Source organism: Aspergillus puulaauensis, chromosome 1 (genome assembly GCF_016861865.1).
Source record: "Aspergillus puulaauensis MK2 DNA, chromosome 1, nearly complete sequence".
Taxonomy (NCBI): domain Eukaryota; kingdom Fungi; phylum Ascomycota; class Eurotiomycetes; order Eurotiales; family Aspergillaceae; genus Aspergillus; species Aspergillus puulaauensis.
In genome coordinates, this window is record NC_054857.1 from 124,833 (window position 1) to 143,656 (window position 18,824).

General features: G+C 52.5%; 10 protein-coding genes across 10 annotated transcripts; 2 read left to right on the forward strand and 8 right to left on the reverse strand.

The window, feature by feature from the left end:
* Positions 1–4: 4 nt before the first annotated feature.
* APUU_10062A (phosphotransferase family protein) lies at positions 5–1,050 on the reverse strand (the record flags this gene model as incomplete). The annotated part of the gene is made up of 3 exons (XM_041702818.1): positions 5–398; positions 452–772; positions 818–1,050. 3 exons carry the CDS (start codon positions 1,048–1,050, stop codon positions 5–7), a joined length of 948 nt encoding a protein of 315 aa, XP_041549428.1.
* A 549-nt stretch (positions 1,051–1,599) lies between these two features.
* On the reverse strand, positions 1,600–2,826 carry APUU_10063A (SDR family oxidoreductase; the record flags this gene model as incomplete). Its single annotated transcript, XM_041702929.1, has 2 exons — positions 1,600–2,370; positions 2,425–2,826. The coding sequence occupies 2 exons, from the start codon at positions 2,824–2,826 to the stop codon at positions 1,600–1,602; spliced, it is 1,173 nt and encodes a 390-aa protein (XP_041549429.1).
* Positions 2,827–4,255: 1,429 nt separating this feature from the next.
* Positions 4,256–5,913, forward strand: APUU_10064S (uncharacterized protein; the record flags this gene model as incomplete). The annotated part of the gene is made up of 4 exons (XM_041703040.1): positions 4,256–4,470; positions 4,528–5,269; positions 5,322–5,570; positions 5,623–5,913. The coding sequence occupies 4 exons, from the start codon at positions 4,256–4,258 to the stop codon at positions 5,911–5,913; spliced, it is 1,497 nt and encodes a 498-aa protein (XP_041549430.1).
* A 223-nt stretch (positions 5,914–6,136) lies between these two features.
* On the reverse strand, positions 6,137–7,028 carry APUU_10065A (GPI anchored serine-threonine rich family protein; the record flags this gene model as incomplete). Its single annotated transcript, XM_041703151.1, has 2 exons — positions 6,137–6,759; positions 6,821–7,028. 2 exons carry the CDS (start codon positions 7,026–7,028, stop codon positions 6,137–6,139), a joined length of 831 nt encoding a protein of 276 aa, XP_041549431.1.
* Positions 7,029–7,359: 331 nt separating this feature from the next.
* Positions 7,360–9,063, reverse strand: APUU_10066A (Zn(II)2Cys6 transcription factor; the record flags this gene model as incomplete). Its single annotated transcript, XM_041703262.1, has 2 exons — positions 7,360–8,941; positions 8,993–9,063. 2 exons carry the CDS (start codon positions 9,061–9,063, stop codon positions 7,360–7,362), a joined length of 1,653 nt encoding a protein of 550 aa, XP_041549432.1.
* A 1,496-nt stretch (positions 9,064–10,559) lies between these two features.
* Positions 10,560–11,963, reverse strand: APUU_10067A (uncharacterized protein; the record flags this gene model as incomplete). The annotated part of the gene is made up of 1 exon (XM_041703373.1): positions 10,560–11,963. One exon carries the CDS (start codon positions 11,961–11,963, stop codon positions 10,560–10,562), a length of 1,404 nt encoding a protein of 467 aa, XP_041549433.1.
* A 644-nt stretch (positions 11,964–12,607) lies between these two features.
* On the reverse strand, positions 12,608–14,388 carry APUU_10068A (sugar porter family MFS transporter; the record flags this gene model as incomplete). Its single annotated transcript, XM_041703484.1, has 4 exons — positions 12,608–12,778; positions 12,834–14,021; positions 14,074–14,213; positions 14,265–14,388. 4 exons carry the CDS (start codon positions 14,386–14,388, stop codon positions 12,608–12,610), a joined length of 1,623 nt encoding a protein of 540 aa, XP_041549434.1.
* A 264-nt stretch (positions 14,389–14,652) lies between these two features.
* On the forward strand, positions 14,653–15,648 carry APUU_10069S (SMP-30/gluconolactonase/LRE family protein; the record flags this gene model as incomplete). The annotated part of the gene is made up of 2 exons (XM_041703595.1): positions 14,653–14,958; positions 15,022–15,648. 2 exons carry the CDS (start codon positions 14,653–14,655, stop codon positions 15,646–15,648), a joined length of 933 nt encoding a protein of 310 aa, XP_041549435.1.
* A 36-nt stretch (positions 15,649–15,684) lies between these two features.
* On the reverse strand, positions 15,685–16,671 carry APUU_10070A (uncharacterized protein; the record flags this gene model as incomplete). The annotated part of the gene is made up of 1 exon (XM_041703707.1): positions 15,685–16,671. One exon carries the CDS (start codon positions 16,669–16,671, stop codon positions 15,685–15,687), a length of 987 nt encoding a protein of 328 aa, XP_041549436.1.
* Positions 16,672–16,793: 122 nt separating this feature from the next.
* APUU_10071A (uncharacterized protein) lies at positions 16,794–18,674 on the reverse strand (the record flags this gene model as incomplete). The annotated part of the gene is made up of 3 exons (XM_041703818.1): positions 16,794–16,889; positions 16,936–18,513; positions 18,564–18,674. 3 exons carry the CDS (start codon positions 18,672–18,674, stop codon positions 16,794–16,796), a joined length of 1,785 nt encoding a protein of 594 aa, XP_041549437.1.
* Positions 18,675–18,824: the final 150 nt, after the last annotated feature.

Here is an 18,824-nt window from a genome sequence, read left to right on the forward strand (position 1 = left end):
GGTTCTACAATCGTGCGCTACCTGCTTTCCGTAGTTTAATATCTCCAATAAGCTGCTTTGCCAGCCCAGCAGATGGATACATTGCTCGACCAAGCTTGCGCGCTTCAGGACTCGTGGCCTGTCTCGCGGCATATCTGGCTGCAATGCCCTGGTAGATGATACTCAATCGGAAGAGACAGAAGGCTTCTGCCCATTTCAGCTCTGGTGCTGGGTCCCATCCAGCTTCGCTTCTGTACCAGGCAAGGCACTGGGCCACGGATGGCAGCCCATCTATATGGCTGGCAACAGATGGGAGATACAGGTCCTGAGCAGCGGTGGGTGAGATCGCATTGACGGTCCATGGATGCACAACGTTGGCGATATCAGCAAAAGGATGGCCGACAGTCGACATCTCCCAACTGAGCACGTCAGCTTGCCTTGGTCCCCAATACAGAGGTCGGCTCACACCTACTCTAAGATTCCGATGATTCTTGGTTCAGTCTTGTGGTAGACAATGTTGTCGATCTTAAAGTCCCCGTGGATGAGACTAACTCGATCTCTGGGCTGGCAATCTGGATCAGAGAAGAATCGAAGCAAGTCTTCAGTCCCTGGAACTCGGCCGACCGCTTCATTCGTCTCCTTGTCAAGCACTTCGCCTTGGGCATTGTTGAGGTTTCTCCACGTGTCGAGTTGGCGATTGTAGAATCCCCCTGCTTTCCCATAGCCTGCGAGCCCAACAGCCCCAGGATCAATACGGTGGAATCTAGCCAGGGTGACCATGGCTTCACGCCATCTAGAACAAGTCAGTACTATCCAATCATTGTTTATCGACACATACAAAGCTCTCCTCTCCCCAGCAGAAACTCCAGGGAACGTCGGGTCTTCGAAAATGCGTCCATCCAAGAACTCCATGATATAGAACGGGGTGCCAACAACGCCCTCATCCTCGCAAAGGCAATAGACCTTCGGGACTGGAATATCTGTCCTTGCTAGGGCATTGAGAATGCGATACTCACGCTCGACCTTGTGCGCGCTCTTCGACAGCAGTTTGCCTGGTGGCTTCTTGCGCATCACGAACCTGGTTCCATCGCAGGCAGTGATCTGGTATGTCGGATTTGATTGACCAAAGCCAAACTACAGATCACGTCAGATCGTTCTACTAGCACATTGAGCAGCCCTACCTGTTTGAGGGTTATCGGACCTTGGATCTCAGGTACATGGGAGGCAATGAATCGCTCCAGCGATGGCACGTCTATGGGTTGACGCAGTGTGCCCGCCATTGGTTTCTTGCTTTTGCTATGTATTATTAGAAATTGCAGAATAAATATAGAATAAATATATCTGGTTCTTTTACCGCCTATCATTGTCTTTGAGTGACCAAAAGGGCAGCCAAGAGCCGTGCTGCAGGCGGATATCGACAGGCAGTCCGGGTATCGATTTCCAGCCCAAGACTGCCCAGAACGACCAGAACTACACTAAGTATACTAGACTCACTAGTTCAATAATTCATTGCGGGGAAGCTTGCTAGCTTGGTTGAGCTTCTGATTTGGAGTAACTTCAAACAAAGCAAAAAAAAGCAGTACATCGAGGAATGCGATACTTCAATACAAGAAAGACAAGCTAAGGAATAATTCTGGCTGCACGGAATCGATCAAAGGCCGTATGCCAGCCCCCCTGGATGTCTATCTCCTCCTTTGCAGCGCCCCATGCCTCGTGCATCTTGGTGGCATCGATCTCCCGGTCAAAGTCAAACTGGCCCATGAGGAAGTTGGGCACAACAGTCAAGCTGCGGTCATTTCCCACCCTGCCACTCTTCAGTCCGTATTTCTTCTCCATTTCAAACCATTTCTCGCTGTTCTCCTGTACGTATGCACTGGGGTTCGGTCCAGACCCCTGGGCAGGCGGCGGCACACCTCGCAGGCCAAAGTACTCGCAGATAATGGGCCATTTGGCGGACCAGGTCGACCATTGGGCGTTGTCGGCGACATTGTATCTCTGGCCCCCTGTATTCTCTGGATGTAGACTGGCATACACGGTGAACCGGCCAATGATATCCTGACTGCTGTCGTTGCTCTTGATGGTCCAGCTCTTGCTATTGCCGGGGAAGGCTACCTCAGTTCCCTTGCCGTGGATTTCAGCGACGAGACTGAGATACAAAGCCAGCCATTGCGCCAGGCAGTAAGCATTATTATTCGGGACGAAGCCCACCACAATGTCAGGAATGACATCGATGAACGTCCAGGGCTTATCGGCGGACAACCGTTGCAGCAGGTCGATCTGGGGGTAGTAGAAAAGCTGCGACTTGAACGGCTCAGGAATAGGCGGCAGAGTCTCTTTCAGGGGCAGCTTGTCTCCGAACGGGAATTTGTCTATAAGATGGACTCCATAAGTCTGTAGAAATTCCAGTTAGCAGTTATGCCATTGCAGGGCGCCGGGAAACTCCACCTTTACTCCAGTGGGGATAACGACCACGGACAGCTTGGTGCTCAGATTGTCTACTGCGGTCACAGCCCTCCTCAGCAGGTCGACGTTGATCTGAATCTCCTTCTCGGGGTCGGGGTTAAAAAGGTATGCGAAGAAATAGAGGTGTGTGACGGATTCAATATTCGGGACGCGCTGGCGAATGGATTCCTCCAAAGAAGCCTGGTCGCCCGACAAGAGATCCAGCCCAGAGACGGCCGACAGCTTCTTCGACGCAGGCCACTGCGAGTCCTCCACCGAGAGAGGTCTGTTGGTCAAGGCAGTGACACGCTCGAAGGCATCCGCGGATGGATAGTCGCTCAACAAGGCGTTAACGACGCCCCAGCCGGTGATTCCGGAGGCGCCAAAGACCAGTGCGTGAGCCATAATTGAGAACAAACCACTGAAGGCGATTCGAGATGTGGAGGAGGGGTCGATCCGTGTTGCTGATGGTCTATTTAGGAGCGCTCATTAGTTTTACCCTAATGCACCGCGATCGCATTTCCGGGAGTCTTTCTGATGCGCTGCCTATTGTTATCCACACCTGGAGCTGAACAGCTCCGAGAGTAAACACTTTGGATATCTTCTAGTATAACACTATACATATTCTGTTCTATTTATTATATCGTCTTTTCTCCGATCAATCGTCCGATGCATGTGCAATACGTGTCTGGCCCCGTAACACGCATCATGCTAATAAGAGGCTGGTTTTGAATATGCTATTAAATAGTGCAGTGGTCACCGCATTATTTTTGATCACTTTTTTTTGAATGGCTTCCGGATCGAATCCCTGACTGACCATCTTTTTGACACCTCCACACAAGCCTAAATTGGACTAAATCTGCTATTGAAAAGTTGATATGGATATAAAGAATCTCAAAATAGTTATTTATCGACGGTGCAAACTTGTTGAGTGGCATGAATTGGCTTGAGGAAGAACTGTTTATATTGACCCGAAAGATATATATTCCTGTACAGGCCTCGTAGTGCACCTTTTCTCTTTTCCAAACGAACGATTTGCTTACTAAAATTGCCGAGCCAATTGAATTGAACTTTGGAATGATAGTATTTAATTTGTTTACCTTCAGGTATGATACCATTTGCTTGCAGACTTCTGCCGGCACTTGTACTCTTGCCCAGCATATATTGCATGCAACACCTGTTCCCGCGTCAAGCACTCCCTTGACAGAGTAGATTCCCAATTTGGAAATTTGCTGCTGCCACTCATAATAAACAGCAGCAGAGATTCGCGTAACCAGTGACCAGACCATCACATATCAGTAGCCGTCCCAACCCCCCCAAAACCAGAGCGTCTGTCAAGGTTGTAGCACAGACAGCTGCGCCATGACGGGAAATCTGCCATAGAACGCCACCAGTAACTACCGAGATGTTATGCGAGCTTTGTTCAGCCATTCATCGTGTATACGGAGCTTTTCCGACAAACAACCTGCCAAGTCGGACCCCAAGGCGGGGTTACACGACGATGGCTTCACCGACTGCGTCCCAACCCAGCAGATATTCTGGGGATGCGGAGATTTCCCGTTCTTCGTCTGGAGTTCGGGGGTTCCATCTGCACTGCGGAGTGGCCAAATCGGACACGTGCGATCATCCATAGATGTCATGCCATGTACCCAGTCCGCAATATGCATATTCTGGGGAAGCAGACCCTTGGACCACGTTGATCTGGAGTAAAAGCCGGGGCTGGGCACGGAGAAGCTCCAAGAGCTATCATTCAGCACGGTCTATAAAAGGGAATCCTTGACCCGCGCGAAAAGCGGAAGTGTTCTTCACACATCGCAGCCAGCTATCCAGGAAGATGCCGGCTACAGATAACAAAACAACCTTCAACGATGAAGAGCCCAAGGCAGCACTTGAAGCCCTGGAGGATGTATCAGAGGCAGACCGGCTGCTGGTACATTTCCCAATCCTACAGGACAAGTCGCCAGAGGAGTTGGAACAATTGAACAAAGCAGTCCTTCACAAACTGGACTGGTATTTCCTTCCCTGCGTCACGATGATGCTCCTGATGAGGTAGGGAAATAGACAACCCTTGACTCGCAGTCGTGCGCTTACATGTTTCTTATCCAGCTACCTTGACCGTATTAACGTCTCGAATGCCCGTCTTGCCGGCATGCAGGACGACCTGCAGATGTCAGACACCACTTGGTCTGCTGGCATATCTCTGTTTTATGTTGGCTACATTATCTCGCAAGTGCCGGCTAATGTTATCATCGCCAAGGGCAAACCGAGCGTCCTGATGCCCTCGATTATGCTGGCGTGGTCTGCAGTGACGATCTGCATGCCTGCACTCACAACTGGCTGGGGCTTCTGTCTCTGCCGGTTCTTGGTTGGATTCACAGAGGGCCCGTTTGTCCCGGCAGTCTCTCTTCTCACGTCGTCGTGGTATACAAAGAAGGAGTCACCGCTCCGTATGGGGATTTGGCACGCAGGGAATATCATTTCTAATGTTTTCTCGGGCCTTCTCGCCGCGGCGATCCTCACAAACATGGATGGCATCGCAAAGCTCCGTGCCTGGCAGTGGTTCATCCTGCTTGAAGGCATCGTGAGTATCATCGTTGCTCTGCTCGGCTTTCGGTTCCTGCCCAACTTCCCGGACAACACCAGCAGAAGATGGTTCTCTGAAGAAGAGGAGGCGATGGCACAATACCGACAGGCTGTCTCTGCCGGTGGGATTCTCGAAGGAGGAGAGGGAGAAGGAGGCTATTGGGGTGGAGTGATAATGGCAGCCAAAGATCCGTTTACATGGCTGTTCGCGGGGATTCACTTTTCATTGATCATTGCCCAGTCTTTCAAGGACTTCTTTCCATCGGTATGATGAGCTCGCGTACTTGACCCAGGATAACATGCTAATGAGTGCAAAGATTGTCGAGACGCTTGGTTTCAGCAAGGTCGTGACATACCTTGTGCAGGCTCCGCCATATGTTATTGCTTATTTCGCTACTCTCGCCATCTCCTGGTCGTCAGGGCGATTCGGCGAGCATTGTTGGCATATTATAGTGCCAATTCTGGTCGCCCTGGTCGGTTCAGTGCTCATGATCTCAACCCTGAACCTGGGAGCCCGGTATTTCAGTCTGATCCTGCTCTGCACTGGACCTTTTGTAGGGCTGAATGTAAGCTCCCTTGTTATTACTGAACATTAGACCGCAGCTAACCATAATCCAGATACAAATCTCTTGGGAAACCACAGTCGTGCCGCGGCCCCGAACAAAGAGAGCTGCGTTGGTTGCTATAGCCAACTGTGTCTCTTCGGTCTCGCACTGGTTCACGCCGTACTTCTTCCTTCGATCTCAGGAGCCGCGATACCAGACTGGTGGCGGAATCATCATTGCCGGGTGTGCACTGTCGGCCATGTTTTGTCTTGCAGCCCGTTGGTGGTGCATTAGGAAGAACAAGCAGTTGGATGAAGCTGAGGCAGCCAGTGGAAACGTGTCTGAATGGAGATATATTACTTAGAGAAGTCAAGGGCATAGGGTATGAGATGGCTACATCGGAGTGACGACCTATTCGTATATATTATGAACCACCATGTAAATATGGAATACTGAATTGGATATGAGGGCTAAGTTGAGATGCATGACATACACTAATATGATATGAGTATGAATTATATTCCGAATATAGCTTGTAATCTGTCAGACTCGAAGCCATTCAGCCAGCCACCAAAACTAAACAATGATTATACAAACCTTCGTTCCATAGTTGGAAGCTCGATTGGAGGTCTCGCATGTGCGCGCCTCATATCACCGTCCAACTCGCGCAGCCCGGTTCCTGAGAGCTCGTTCGGATACTGCTGCATACAATGGAGCTCACCAACACTTTGACCCGCCAACTCATTTGTATCTGGGCGTGACGCCTCGGAATGCAGCTCCATTGTCGATCCATGCGCATTCTTGGTCATGCTTGGATTAGGATGCGAGGCAAGGGGAATGGACTGATCTCCTGGTCCAGTCTGTTTCCGACGCCTCATCCAGCAAAAGCCAAAGACCACCACCACAACAACACCGACTCCGATGCCAATACCGATACCAGCCTTGGCTGCTGTTGGAAGACCGTCACTCGTATCAGTAGGATCTGAATCATCGCTGGGTGTAGGCTCGGGCGTGCTGGTAGGAGAGCTCGAGGGGGTGGCCGAAGAGGAAGCCTCGGACGTGGAATTGCCTGCTCCATCAATCGAGAAGATAGGAAGACAGTCGAAGTTCTGAGGCGGCTGATCCGGGTATATACAGATAGTGTAGTTATCGAAATCCTCGACATCGTCCGGCGGAGTCCACGTAAACCGTCCTGAATCCGGGATTTCGGCTAGACGCAGTCAAGGGTGAGATTCAACGCATTAATAATGATAGAAAGGGATCAGACGCACATGCTATAACATCGCCATCGTCAGAGGCAATGGCTGCTCCCCACATAAACTCCAGAGTCACCGTTCCGTTTGAATCAACCGGCTTCCATTTGATTGTCGTCGGCTCACCAACCGTGAATTCATAGCCATCAGGAGGGTCGATAAGTTCAATCGCAGCTACTTTCAGTAGTAGCAGCACCGCAAGCACCAGGAAGAGACTGGAGGCCATTGATTAACTTTGGTGCGCAGGAGCTGGATATCGACATGGCCCTCTGGCTTGAAGATGGAAGATTGGGAAAGAAAACCCAGGATCAGCCCCTTGAACTGCATTACAGAAACTTCCCAAAGTCCTCGAGGAATACGAGTAGTAGGTGGGGATTATTGAAGGATTGCAGGGTTTGCTCGTATTCATCTGCAGGCTCTCGCGTCCCATCCAACAACTGGCCAGAGATGGCGATAACAGTCCTTGGCAGGGGCAACAATTCTTAAGACAGGCGTAATCGCCTTGCTCAAGACGTGATTGAAGACGAGACGAAGAGGGTTAACCTTGCCTGAGCCATTCAACGGGAGGTTAAAGGGGGTTGACCATGTGCAGTTGATTTGGGAGAAAGAAGGCCCGATGCGCGAATGCAGGCCCAATCTCGAACAGACCGAATGGACAGCAGCGCCTCAGCTACGTTTCGGTCGGGTTCAAGAGGGAGGATCCAGTGGTAATTGCCACTAATATCGCGAATATGTGCAATCGGGTGGCCTTTCTCGCGCCTTTCAAAGGACACATGTGGAGGGAGATCAGAGTTGGTGGACTGTACCCTATGCCATATCTCGCGCAGTCCAAGCTTCATATTCTCGACAACAAAGTTAGCAATGACGATCGAATGCAGATATCCCTCAGAGTGTGGCCATCTTCGAAGGGCATCGATTGCCCGCAAACGAAGTGAATAGTCGGGACACCGTGCGGCTATGGCGTACAGTGTCGGGTTTATGCTGCTGTCGACCGTCATAAATGGTCGCTCTGGGAACTTGCCGATGATTGCCAATGCCTTGGACAGCAGGTCTTCATATTCAGCAATAACGGACGCGGGCGTGGGGCGGTTCCTTGAATACAGACATGTCTTGACCATTAGCACCGCTGTCTGGTGAAACAGTTGGATTACGCCCGCACCCCGCTGCTCTTTCTGTGTCAGTCTATGGTAGAAGCTCTGGAGGTATTGCGTCAGATTCGAGCCAAATTGATGGAGGCACGACAAGAGTCGCTGTTGTTTGGCTTGCAGGAGTCGGTAGTTGGCGGCAACTTCGGCCTCGGATTTGCCAGAACACTGCTCTAAAAAGGGGTAGGTGTTGTTGGCAAGAGGGTTGAACGCTTGTTGGACATCTTCGAGGCTGCGAAACTCATATAAATATGCTTCATATCGCAGCTCATGGACGAGCTGGTGGTCAATATAAAGAGGCGGCTGCACGGCGCCAAAGAACGTGGCCTGGGACTCCAGCTGCAGAAAGGCCTCGAGAAGACTGTTCTCAACAGGACCTCCGGAGACACCCACTATCTTGCGTTGGACCTTCATCTCCTTGAAAATCGCAAGGCCGCTTTGCAGATGTGTGGTGGCTTCGTCGAACTGACCGCAGGCCAACTCCAGTATTACGAACAAGAGGCAGCAAACCAACACAACTTGGCGCAATTGAGGGTCATGAGCAGTCCGCCGTTTGCTAAGTAGCGAAAACGATCGCATGGATTGTTCCAATGCGTATCGACGCCATGAGCTAGTAGCAACAACGCCTGACGTTGGCAAGCCCTGCCTCTCAAGGTCCTGATTGACGGCACTGAGGGCAACGACGGCATGGAAAACAGCAGAGTCTTCACAGCACATCTGGAGGACCAGCTTATTCCACAGCGACGAGTCGTAGTAGCTCGTGAGACTCGAAATGGTATGATGGAGGAAGAACGAGACGCATCGTTTCTCGTCGGCAGTCATCGCCCAGCAGAACCCGGTTGCCGGAGGAGCAGATCGTGTCAATGACGACGTTGATAAGTATATCTGAGCGCGACGGGGCAGTCGGTTCTGTTCGTATCCTCCGCAGGTCCATCCGTTGGTCTTGCAGTTACGACATCCCCCAGGGGCCTCGTCGCACTTGACATGCCGAACACTGACAAAGTGAGCAGAGACGCCGATCAACCTGTGAATAGCTTCGACTTACCGACATGTTCGACATCCAGTGCGGGACCGTTTGGTAAAAGCCCTCTGGCGGTTGGGCTGAGACGATGGCATCTGTATGACTAGCTGATTGAAGTGATTGAAGCTATGTAGAGATCTAGCGTGGCGCTATCGAATATTTGCAGCATTTATAGGACTGTAGCTCTCAGGCCTCCCAGCTGTAACTGTTACAGCATGTCTGGCTCAGCCCTGTTCAGCCGCGTGTCTGGGCGCCAGTTTCATCACATAAACTCCCTTGGCGCTTGCTTCAGTTGGCTAATTCGTGTTCCATCCAAGATGGAATATTTTTTAGGCAGCGATTACCGTGGGCCGAGAGTCTATCCACGCAGGGCTGAACGGGGTTGGGGCCTTGGCAGACTCATGAGTTGGCTGCGTTGTCTGCGAGACAGGCAGTCTCCTATAAGCTCACCGGATTTTCTTGACAGTCTGGACCTGACTAGACTATAGATAAACGTATCCTCGACAGACAGAGGCTGATGCACCGGAGTTCCAGTGTCTTTGCCTGTATATACCCGCCAAACACCAGTTGTATCTGCATCTATCGCCCACGGACGTGGCATTCCATACCGCAGAGAGTAGAAGCATAGAGCATGAGAATTGCTCTTCTATTCATTTCCTTGGCTCTCCATGCATATGCGTTGGCGAACGAAGAGCGTGAGATTCTCATGTAGCCCCCTTGCATCCTTCAGCCTATACCGCCATTCTCTCTGTCCCTCGAGCAGACAAAGCTATTTGAAGACGAGCGCTCGCACATTTCATTCAATGCCATTTACTATTTGGCTAGCTTCGTCCAAAGCCATTAGCAACCTCGCGATGGAAGCCCCCCCAGAGAACACACGTCTCCGGCGCGCAAAGCCTCTCAGAGACTTCGATGAGAAGCGGAGTCTATGCGGTGACAACCACGATACTCGAGCGGAAGACCTTAGAAAGCTCAAATTTAGAGGCTCCGTGGGTTGTCTTGCTCTAATGGTTGGGTTCTCCCTCTCCATGTACTATATGTGGATTGGCACTACGTATTACCCACGATGGCCAAACGTGGAGGGACTTTGGAAAGCACTTTTGTAATCTCTTTCTCATGTCCCTGGCAAGAGATCCACAATCTGCGAACGATTAGCACTGGCTATTGTGAAAAGACCTTGGCCGATGGATGGTATGGCGACTCATTAAGCCTGCGACGCTTTCTTTGCCATTCCCCGGGGACTTAATACTGGATTTGAGAGTCCCTCCCCTGGTTCTACTCTGTGCTTTTTACGATTATGATCGTCCATCGGTCCATGCGGGATGTGGACAAGTGCAGGAAGGAATATGGCGAAACACGGACGGAGTATGAGCGCCTGGTGCCCTATCTCTTCATACCGGTATGTACCAACCCCTGACCATGAAGGACGGTGTCTAAGGACTTTTGTCAGTACGTGATTTAGACCACATATTGTCGATGGAAGTAGCCGAGTTTAAGAAGTGGATGAAGTTGCATATTTGGGTTATATTATTTTGTCTAAAATAAAGGGTATAGGTAGAATATCTCCATCACTCAAGACAGGGAATGATGACTATAGCTTGCTCTTGCTGGGACCGGTGCCAGCTACCCACTGGAACAGCTGGTCCTTTTCCAATTCTTCTATTGCAGCCCTCTCGAGAGCGATGGTCAACTCATAGTGCGCTGGACCCTTGCTCCCTGGCCGCAGAGGCTTAGTAGGGAGCATCCAGCCAACTCCTGCGATTTTGTTTCCAGCTATCGCCACATCCTGCACCTCTCCCAGAGGCCCGAAGTCATAGTAGGCTTCCATCTTGCGCATGTCCGAGAAACGGAGTGCGTCAGACGGAGGTGCAGCCGATGACCAGTCCTCCAATGTATTCAGCGTGCCCATCATCCCCGCGACATGATCCGGAGTATACGCCTGAATCTCCTGCAAGAGGGCCAAAGCAACGTTGCAAACTCGCTGCACATCACTAGCTGCCAGCCCGGAGGCAGAATGCGTGAGAGGGACTCCGAGTGAAGGGAGTATCTGCGCATCCAAGGAACAACTGATCTTAACCAGCGCATTTCCAATGTACGTTGACGGCAAACCAAGCAGGCTGCGAATATTGAACAAGACGTGGAATCTCGACCCATACAACTCCCCGAGCCCTGAAGCCCTTCGTGCACGGTGACTGCAGATTCCAAACATCGCGCCCATGATCATGCTTGTGGAAAGACGAATCTTCTTCCCCTTGGTCAGCGCATGTTCCTGCAGTATCATCTGGCACGCCTGTTGAATCTGTCGGACCCGATCCGCCCGCAACACGCACTGACGGTTGACAGGTATATTCCGGAACTCCGTCGTGTTGGAAAGTGGGCGGTATGAGGGCTTTGGCTCCCAGCGAAGGGACTGGGGCTCTGAGGATACCCCAAGCTCAGCGAGGTGTGTGCGCATGTCTTCCTGCTCTGCAGCACTTGTCGCAAGATCTTTCTCGGGGGTATCAGGGTCGCAGCACAGCTGGGCAAGGACTTTCATTACTATTGTGAGACTCATACCATCCATGGCCCTGTGGTAGAAGGAGTGGACGAGATAGAGCATATCACCCACGACGTTGGCTTTAAGACGCATGACGGGGCATGGATCGGACGGCTGCAAGTGTCCTACGCTGGGCATCAACTCGGGGTTGAGATCGCCGTCAATGAGGAGGGGCGTAGGCTGTGCATGCTCCTGAAGCTGGTAGAATGGGATTTTATCGTCGGTTGCACTGTAGACTCCAAATGTATTGACTCTGCCATCAGGGTCTGCATATGGCGCAACAGAGGCTCCCAGAAACGGCAGATGGGACGCCAGGCGGGTCGTGGCGACTTGCAGCCTACTCAGGGCTGCATCTTTGTCTTTGCCTTTCAGGTCGAAGGTCGATACAGGACTGCGATATGACGGGGCGAGCAAATGGTCCAGAGGCGTGAGGGAGTGGGAGGAAATCTGCAGAGACATCGCGATGCTGACAGAGCATACAAACAAAGGATTCAAACTACTGAATAAGTACTCCCTGATAATGAGCTGGCCTTGAATGTCAAGTGTCCAGACTAATATAATCGCGCTCACATAGACCACCCATCCACGCGGCTTTCCTCCAGGACTGTGGTAGATTCAATTATTGGCAGGGGCTCAATAGTATGTGACTACAATCTGTGACGGTCACCACCATCTCTTCAGGAACTGTCGAAAGGAGAGAATGTGCTTTGGATATCGCTTTGCGTGTGACGAGTCATCAGCGCCCTCTCCGGGGACTCTGCGACAATGGCTATTCTTAGGGCCATGGGACCCAGTGCACATCACTAGTCCTCGATATTCACGGGGCACAATGATCTACTCAATGTACTGAGTCTAAAATAAAATACGAGTCATTCGCTACTTGTGTGTTACGAGATCTAATGTACTGCGAGTTGCCACTTTGACCAATCTGATATATCAGTCATATCTGATGCTGCACCCTTAATATTATACAAAGCGAGTCAGCCGCCATGTGCAGCCCAAGGGCGACAATGTGCGGATTGGGCTGCGTCGTATTAAACGGAGTCAGCCACGGCGATTGCCTGTTGATGATTCCATCGTCCCCATAACCCGATATATCAGGACTATGCAGACTCCAGATGTTCGGCCCTTCCGTCCTCCTTCCTGCCTACCAAGTCCTTACCAGGGGCGTCCATTTGCATATCATCTTTGCTGGCATATGCAACCTTGTACATGGTATACCAAGGCCTCTCAAACAACTTGTCAAGGGCCTCGAGAGATCTGCCGGTGGTATCCTGTTGAGTTTGTTAGCATGGCCTTGAGCAAAAAGTGTACATTAATGTATCTTACTGGCATAGCGACGCAAACATAAACCAGCCCTACTAGACAAATAATTCCAAAGAACAGGAACGCGCCCCATCTATGCGTCGCGGAGAGTAAGCTAGGCATTGCCCTCGAGCATCCAAAGTAGAATGCCCAATGCAGCGCCATCGAGATGGACATGTTCAAGGACCGAATGCGCGTGGGAAAGATCTCTGGGCCGATCAGATATGGGATACTGAACCAGCCGATACTCCAGGCGACGGCGTGCAGGTAGATAGCCACGATCGCAGCAGTCGATGCCCGTTCTGCATTGAGCGAGGCCTTGATATCATCTGTAGACATGTCCTTGGTGGCTCCCAGATAGGCGCCGACAAAGGCCAGAGTGAGAATCTGCAGGATGATTCCTGTTAAGAGTGACCGTCGGCGACCGACAAAGTCCACGATAACCACGGCAAATGCCAGGGTACTGACGAACTTGACGACACCGTAGATTCCCGTCGCCAGGAAGGTGGCCTCGTCCCCGACAATACCCAGGTACCCGAAGATGGTCGGGCTGTACTGGGTGATTGCGTTGGCCCCGGACCACTGGCTGAACAACGTCGCCATGAACAGGAGAAAGAAGCGGCGACGGTTCTCAACGGGGATAAGAGTCTCCTTGAGGAGCTGCCACTGGGACGCAGAAGCAACGGACTCATGCTCGTGCAGGAGTTGAGCATCCATGCCAGCCAGCTCGCCAGCCACGACTGGATGCTCGACAGGCAGATGGCGCAGCTTGGACAAGGCAGCAGCACTTTCTTCTCGTCGGCCAACAGACAGTAGCCATCGAGGCGACTCAGGGCAGATGAATGTCCCGAGTCCCCAGAGGGCGGCGGGGAGCAGCTGGAGGAGCGTTGGGAGCATCCATTGAGTGTTGGTCCCAGCGTATTTCCGGGTGACGCCGTAGTTGATAAAGAAGCCCAGGACAACCCCTAACTGCTGGCAGGCAGCATACTGAAGCGTCAATAGACCTCGTATGGCCTTGGGCGCAATCTCAGAAATGTAAACAGGCGGCACTATCGTTGTCACCCCGATCCCCATGCCAGTAATCACTCTTGATGCATAGAACCCCCCTAGGTCTCCGTCGCATAGCCCTTGTCCCAGCACGCCGGCGATGTATACCAATGTCCCTAATCGCAGGGACCAGCGTCGGCCGAGGCGGTCATTGAGTGGGAGAACCTGCCTCTGGTATTAGTCTCGTAGTCTCAGCGTGGAATGTTCAAGTGCCTACACCAAGACAGCCAAACACAGCACCAGCAGTGGCAATCGATACGATCCATCCTTTCGTGTCGGCGTAGTCATCGTCCGACTGTTGGTCAATCCCGAATTGCCTCTTGAAGTGTGACTGGACGACGATAGATGCGATGTTTCCTGGTTCGTCGTATTAGTATGGGACGGCCTGTGTCTATCAAACTGGCTAACCTTCGTCGAAGCCCTTGGCCACGCCAGCCAAGGCAAAGATCCATGTCACGCTAAAGAGGTAGGCATTGAAGATGCCTTTGGGTGCCTCTCGCAAAGCTTTCCGTGTATCTGCGATTAGTCCCATGATATGCGGCGCAGTAACAAGGTTGAGGGTAGAAGAGCAGACAAGGATACCCAGACCTGAGAGACATCTTCCGATTCCCTTAAGACACTTACAGAGAGAATGTACTTCTCCACACTATAATACGGGCCCAGCCTCCGCAATGGTGTTGGAGACGCCGATGTCCGATGCCCCAGAGTGGTCGGAAATAATCCGCCCGGGGGAGAAGTATTAGTAGCGCGTCTTGCGACAGACCCAGCACAAGCACCTAGGATACCTTCGTCCACCATGAACTTCTATCCCGCACCCCCGACAATCCAGGCGGAGGTCTATCTCCACATTCCTGACTCGCTGCGCTGCACAGGTCAGCCGACCGAGTGGCGTGGTGGCTTCGCAGGGCCCGCATCGGACATCTTCCTGGAGGGCCCGATCTGCACCCCAGATGGAGCTCTGTACCTCGTGGACGTTCCTTACGGGCGAATCCTGCGACTGGACGCGGACAAACAGGTTACAGAGAGTGTGAGGTATGACGGAGAGCCGAATGGACTCGCCCTGCTGCCGGACGGGTGTTTCGCAGTGGCAGACTACAAGCAGGTACACTTCAAACCTATGGCCCATTGTCCTGATGTACTCATCCTAACCGAATCGTAAATATAGGGAATTCTCAAGTTTGACCCTGTTTCTGGGAAGACGTCACCGCTCCTTACTCGGCGCAATCTAGAGAGATTCAAGGGCCCTAATGACCTGATCGTGGCTTCGAATGGCGACCTCTACTTCACCGACCAGGGCCAAACAGGACTGACGGATCCAACTGGCTGTGTCTATAGACTCTCTTCAACTGGAAAGCTGGACTGTCTTGTATCCAACGGGGTCTCTCCCAATGGTCTCGCGCTTTCGCCGGACGAGAGATTCCTCTACGTGGCCATGACCCGCGCAAATGCTGTCTGGCGTCTGCCATTGCACGCCGACGGCTCAACTACAAAAGTCGGACTGTTCTTCCAGTCGTTCGGAAACGCAGGCCCCGATGGGCTCAAGGTTGACGAGGAGGGAAACGTCCTGATCTGCCACCCCAGTCTCGGCTCTGTGTTCGTCGTAGATGCAGAGGGAGTGCCCAAGGCGAGAATAGTCACTGCGCTGGAGGGAGGAAAGAATCTCACAAACTGCTGCTTTGGGGGTGAAGACGGTCGGACTCTGTTTATCACGGACAGCTTGAAGGGGAATGTCCAGTATGTGAAATGGCACTGCGCTGGGATGGACTGGATAAAGAGTAGGAAGACAAACTAGACATCAAGACTGTAAACGTATGAATATTCTATTGGTTTAATTCTTCTCAATACTAGACAGATAACGATATAGATTGTCCACCGCTGCCATTGAACTGGCCCTCTGCGCTGTGTTTGTGGCAGCCCCGATATGCGGCGTGCTGACGACGTTGAGATTCTCCCACAGCTTTCCATATTTCTCGGCTGAAGGAGGCTCCTGTTCGTGACAGTCCAGTCCAGCTCCCCAGAGATGACCCTCGGACAGAACGCGCGTCAGGTCTTCCTCGTTGACAATGCCTCCCCGGGCAGCGTTGATAAGAATGGCGTCGTGCTTCATCTGTCGCAGTTCGGTGTACGAGAGGAGATCCCGGGTCTCGTCAGTCAATGGAACATGCAGAGTGATCACATCGGCCTGTTCGATAACCTCCTGGATACTCTGCGCCCGGCGATGCGGTAATTGAGGCCATGCGCCTTCTGGCATATAAACATCGTAGGCAATCAACTCTGCATCGAACCCTCGGTGGAAGATATCTGCAACAGTGCGTCCAATGTTGCCCATCCCAATAACACCGACCGTCTTCTTGTGAAGTGTCAGCCCCGTGCATGTTTCCTTGGGGACCGGCGCTGTCATCTGTCGTGTAGTGATGGATCGAATAGTTCGGGCGACGGTCATGCTGAGTGCGACCACCAGTTCAGCCACGTCTCTGGCATTTGCACCGGGCGTATTTAAGATCTTGACCCCCCGCTTTGCGCAGGCAGCCTGATCAATTTTGTCAATACCGACACCATGCTTGCCGATCGCGATGAGGTTGGGGGAGCGGGCGATGTCGTCTGCCGTGATATAGGACCCCCGGATGACTACGGCCGACGCATATTCTCTCCAGTTGTTCAACTCCTTGTCGCCTGGAGCTACGACGTTCCAGAGTGTCCTTGCGTGTTCGACAGCGTCGGGGTGAAGGTTGTCCAGAAAGTAGACTGTGCGCTTGTCGGACGACACGGGGGGTTGGGATGTCGTTTCGGGGGAGTAGCTGATTCCAGGCGCCATTTTTATGAGTTGCAAATATCGATACAGGCGGACAGGAAACCCGCGTCTTCGACTCATTCATATATATCTCCCAGCTACTCCGATCCTCGTCGGACATGCCCCAGGTCCAGTCCAAAGGCGTGTCAAATCGTCGGACTGGGCCCGGACCACTTCCGAAGAAAGTCCTGGATCAGCAGGCGAATCCCATGTGGGATTTCGGCAGGAAGTCCCTGCAATAGCTACTCAAGTCAGCTTGGAATCTGGTTGTGGTGATGCAATACATACCGAGATGTCGTCCGACCTCCCCAGGGCCGTGTCCGAAACCGCCAGCAAGACCCTCCGGAAGATCTTGACGCCAGAGAAGCGCTCTCCCAGGGCTGTGAGGATGGCAACGCACTTGTTAACTACGCCGGCGTCTGTCAGAGTATGTGCGGATGGAGAAAGACTCCCAATACAAATAATGGCCACTCCAGCCGCAAAAACATCGTAGCCATCCGTGAACGCAGTGATCGACGGCGCATGGTCTAGACTACGATACATGTGCTCGATAATCTGCTCGCAGCTACTCCGTACATCGTGCTCAATTTCTAACTGGTGTGAACCGGGGATGGCGTCGCTATGGACATGGCCTGTCGTAATGTACAATGGCAGGACCTGGATCAATGCGCGACAGGAGAGTTGGTGGACATGGTTCCTTGCGACCTCGTTCGAGGCTAGGAATGAGCGTAGCTCCCGGGGCACCTCTCGCCAGAAGCAGATATTTCTATAGTGGAATACCGGGCATCGCTCGTCGCTGTCGCGGATGCTGGAGGTGAGCTTCGCGTGCATTAGTAGATGCAGTTCAAAGGCGTCCTTGTCATCGTCGCTAGATAGCTGGCGTGGAAATGATAGTGAAATATCCTCATCTTGAATGCCAAATGGCCGCTCCATGGTGGTGCACAGTGTGCGATCAAGCATATATAGAGTCCAGAAGAGATACATCCTTTTGGTGATTATCTCGACCGGCAGAGGAGAATCGCCCTCCTGGTCTTTATGCAGTCCAAAGGCGATCGATCTCTTCATCGCCAATCCAAGTAGATGCCATGAGGACCCTCCATTCGGGCTCAACATGGAGTATACTATAAGTAGCAGCAGACAATGAACCAGACTGAGATAGTTTCCGGACTGCAGGATCCGGGGCAGCAGCTTGACGGCCGCCGAGTGCAGACCCTGGGCCAGCAGGTCAACTCGGCCAGACTGGGGAGACAGCAGCATGCCAATGGCGAGTGAAAGATAGACACTGAAATCGCGATGGCTTCGTGCAGAGTCGACTCCATCACCAGGGGGCCCATTCCTTTCGGCGAAAAATGCTTCGTACTGCTCCTCCAGCTCTTTGCTGTCGAAGTGCAGGTAGAACATACCGATCTGTTGCAGAAAGCGATCCAGAAACGGCGCCATGCTGTCCCTACTGAGAGCCTGCAAGGGATCTGAAAATGTGAGGAAATTCCACTGCGATGCCTCGTCGTCGGTGCTGCGAGACTGCGATGGACTGCCACCGCTCAAGCTCAGCATTGCCTGCAGCATCTCGCTCAATTCAAGCTGTCGAGGAAATCCGCTTGCACCGTCGCGAGGCTCGGCCATCGCACTGCGCGAGAGGAACCCAATTTCGCCCATGGCAGCCTGCACCGAGCTATCCAGGCCTCCATGGCTGTCGGGGAGCGACTCCAAGACGTGGATCCGCTGCTTCAGCGATTCAACATAGCCAGGCAGGGCAGCATGCGACAAGCCGCTGTTGTCCTCAGCAGACTCGACGCGAATCTGTCGCGGACTGCAGCGGGCGCTGGCCTCGATGCAGGCCGAGCAGGTGGGAATCACCCGGTCGCACTGCTTCAATTAGCCTTGAGTGGATACGGTACTGGGGAATGGGGGCAAACCTTCTGCTTTCGCTTCCAGCAGCGCTCGCAGGCCTGGGGGCGCCTGGTCGGGGTCGAGCTGGCGGACATCGGAGTCGGACGGTCCCTGTGCGTCGGAGTGCTGGCAGCCATCTTTGGCGGAGTGTCCGTCTGCATTATTCGTCTGTTACTGTTACTGGGCAGGCGTGGCGTCGTCTTTGTAGGCATTCGGGGGATTTCCGGTCGCATTCTCCATCGGAAATCTTCCGGTGTCTCTGTCTGCTTGATATCAGCACATCCCTC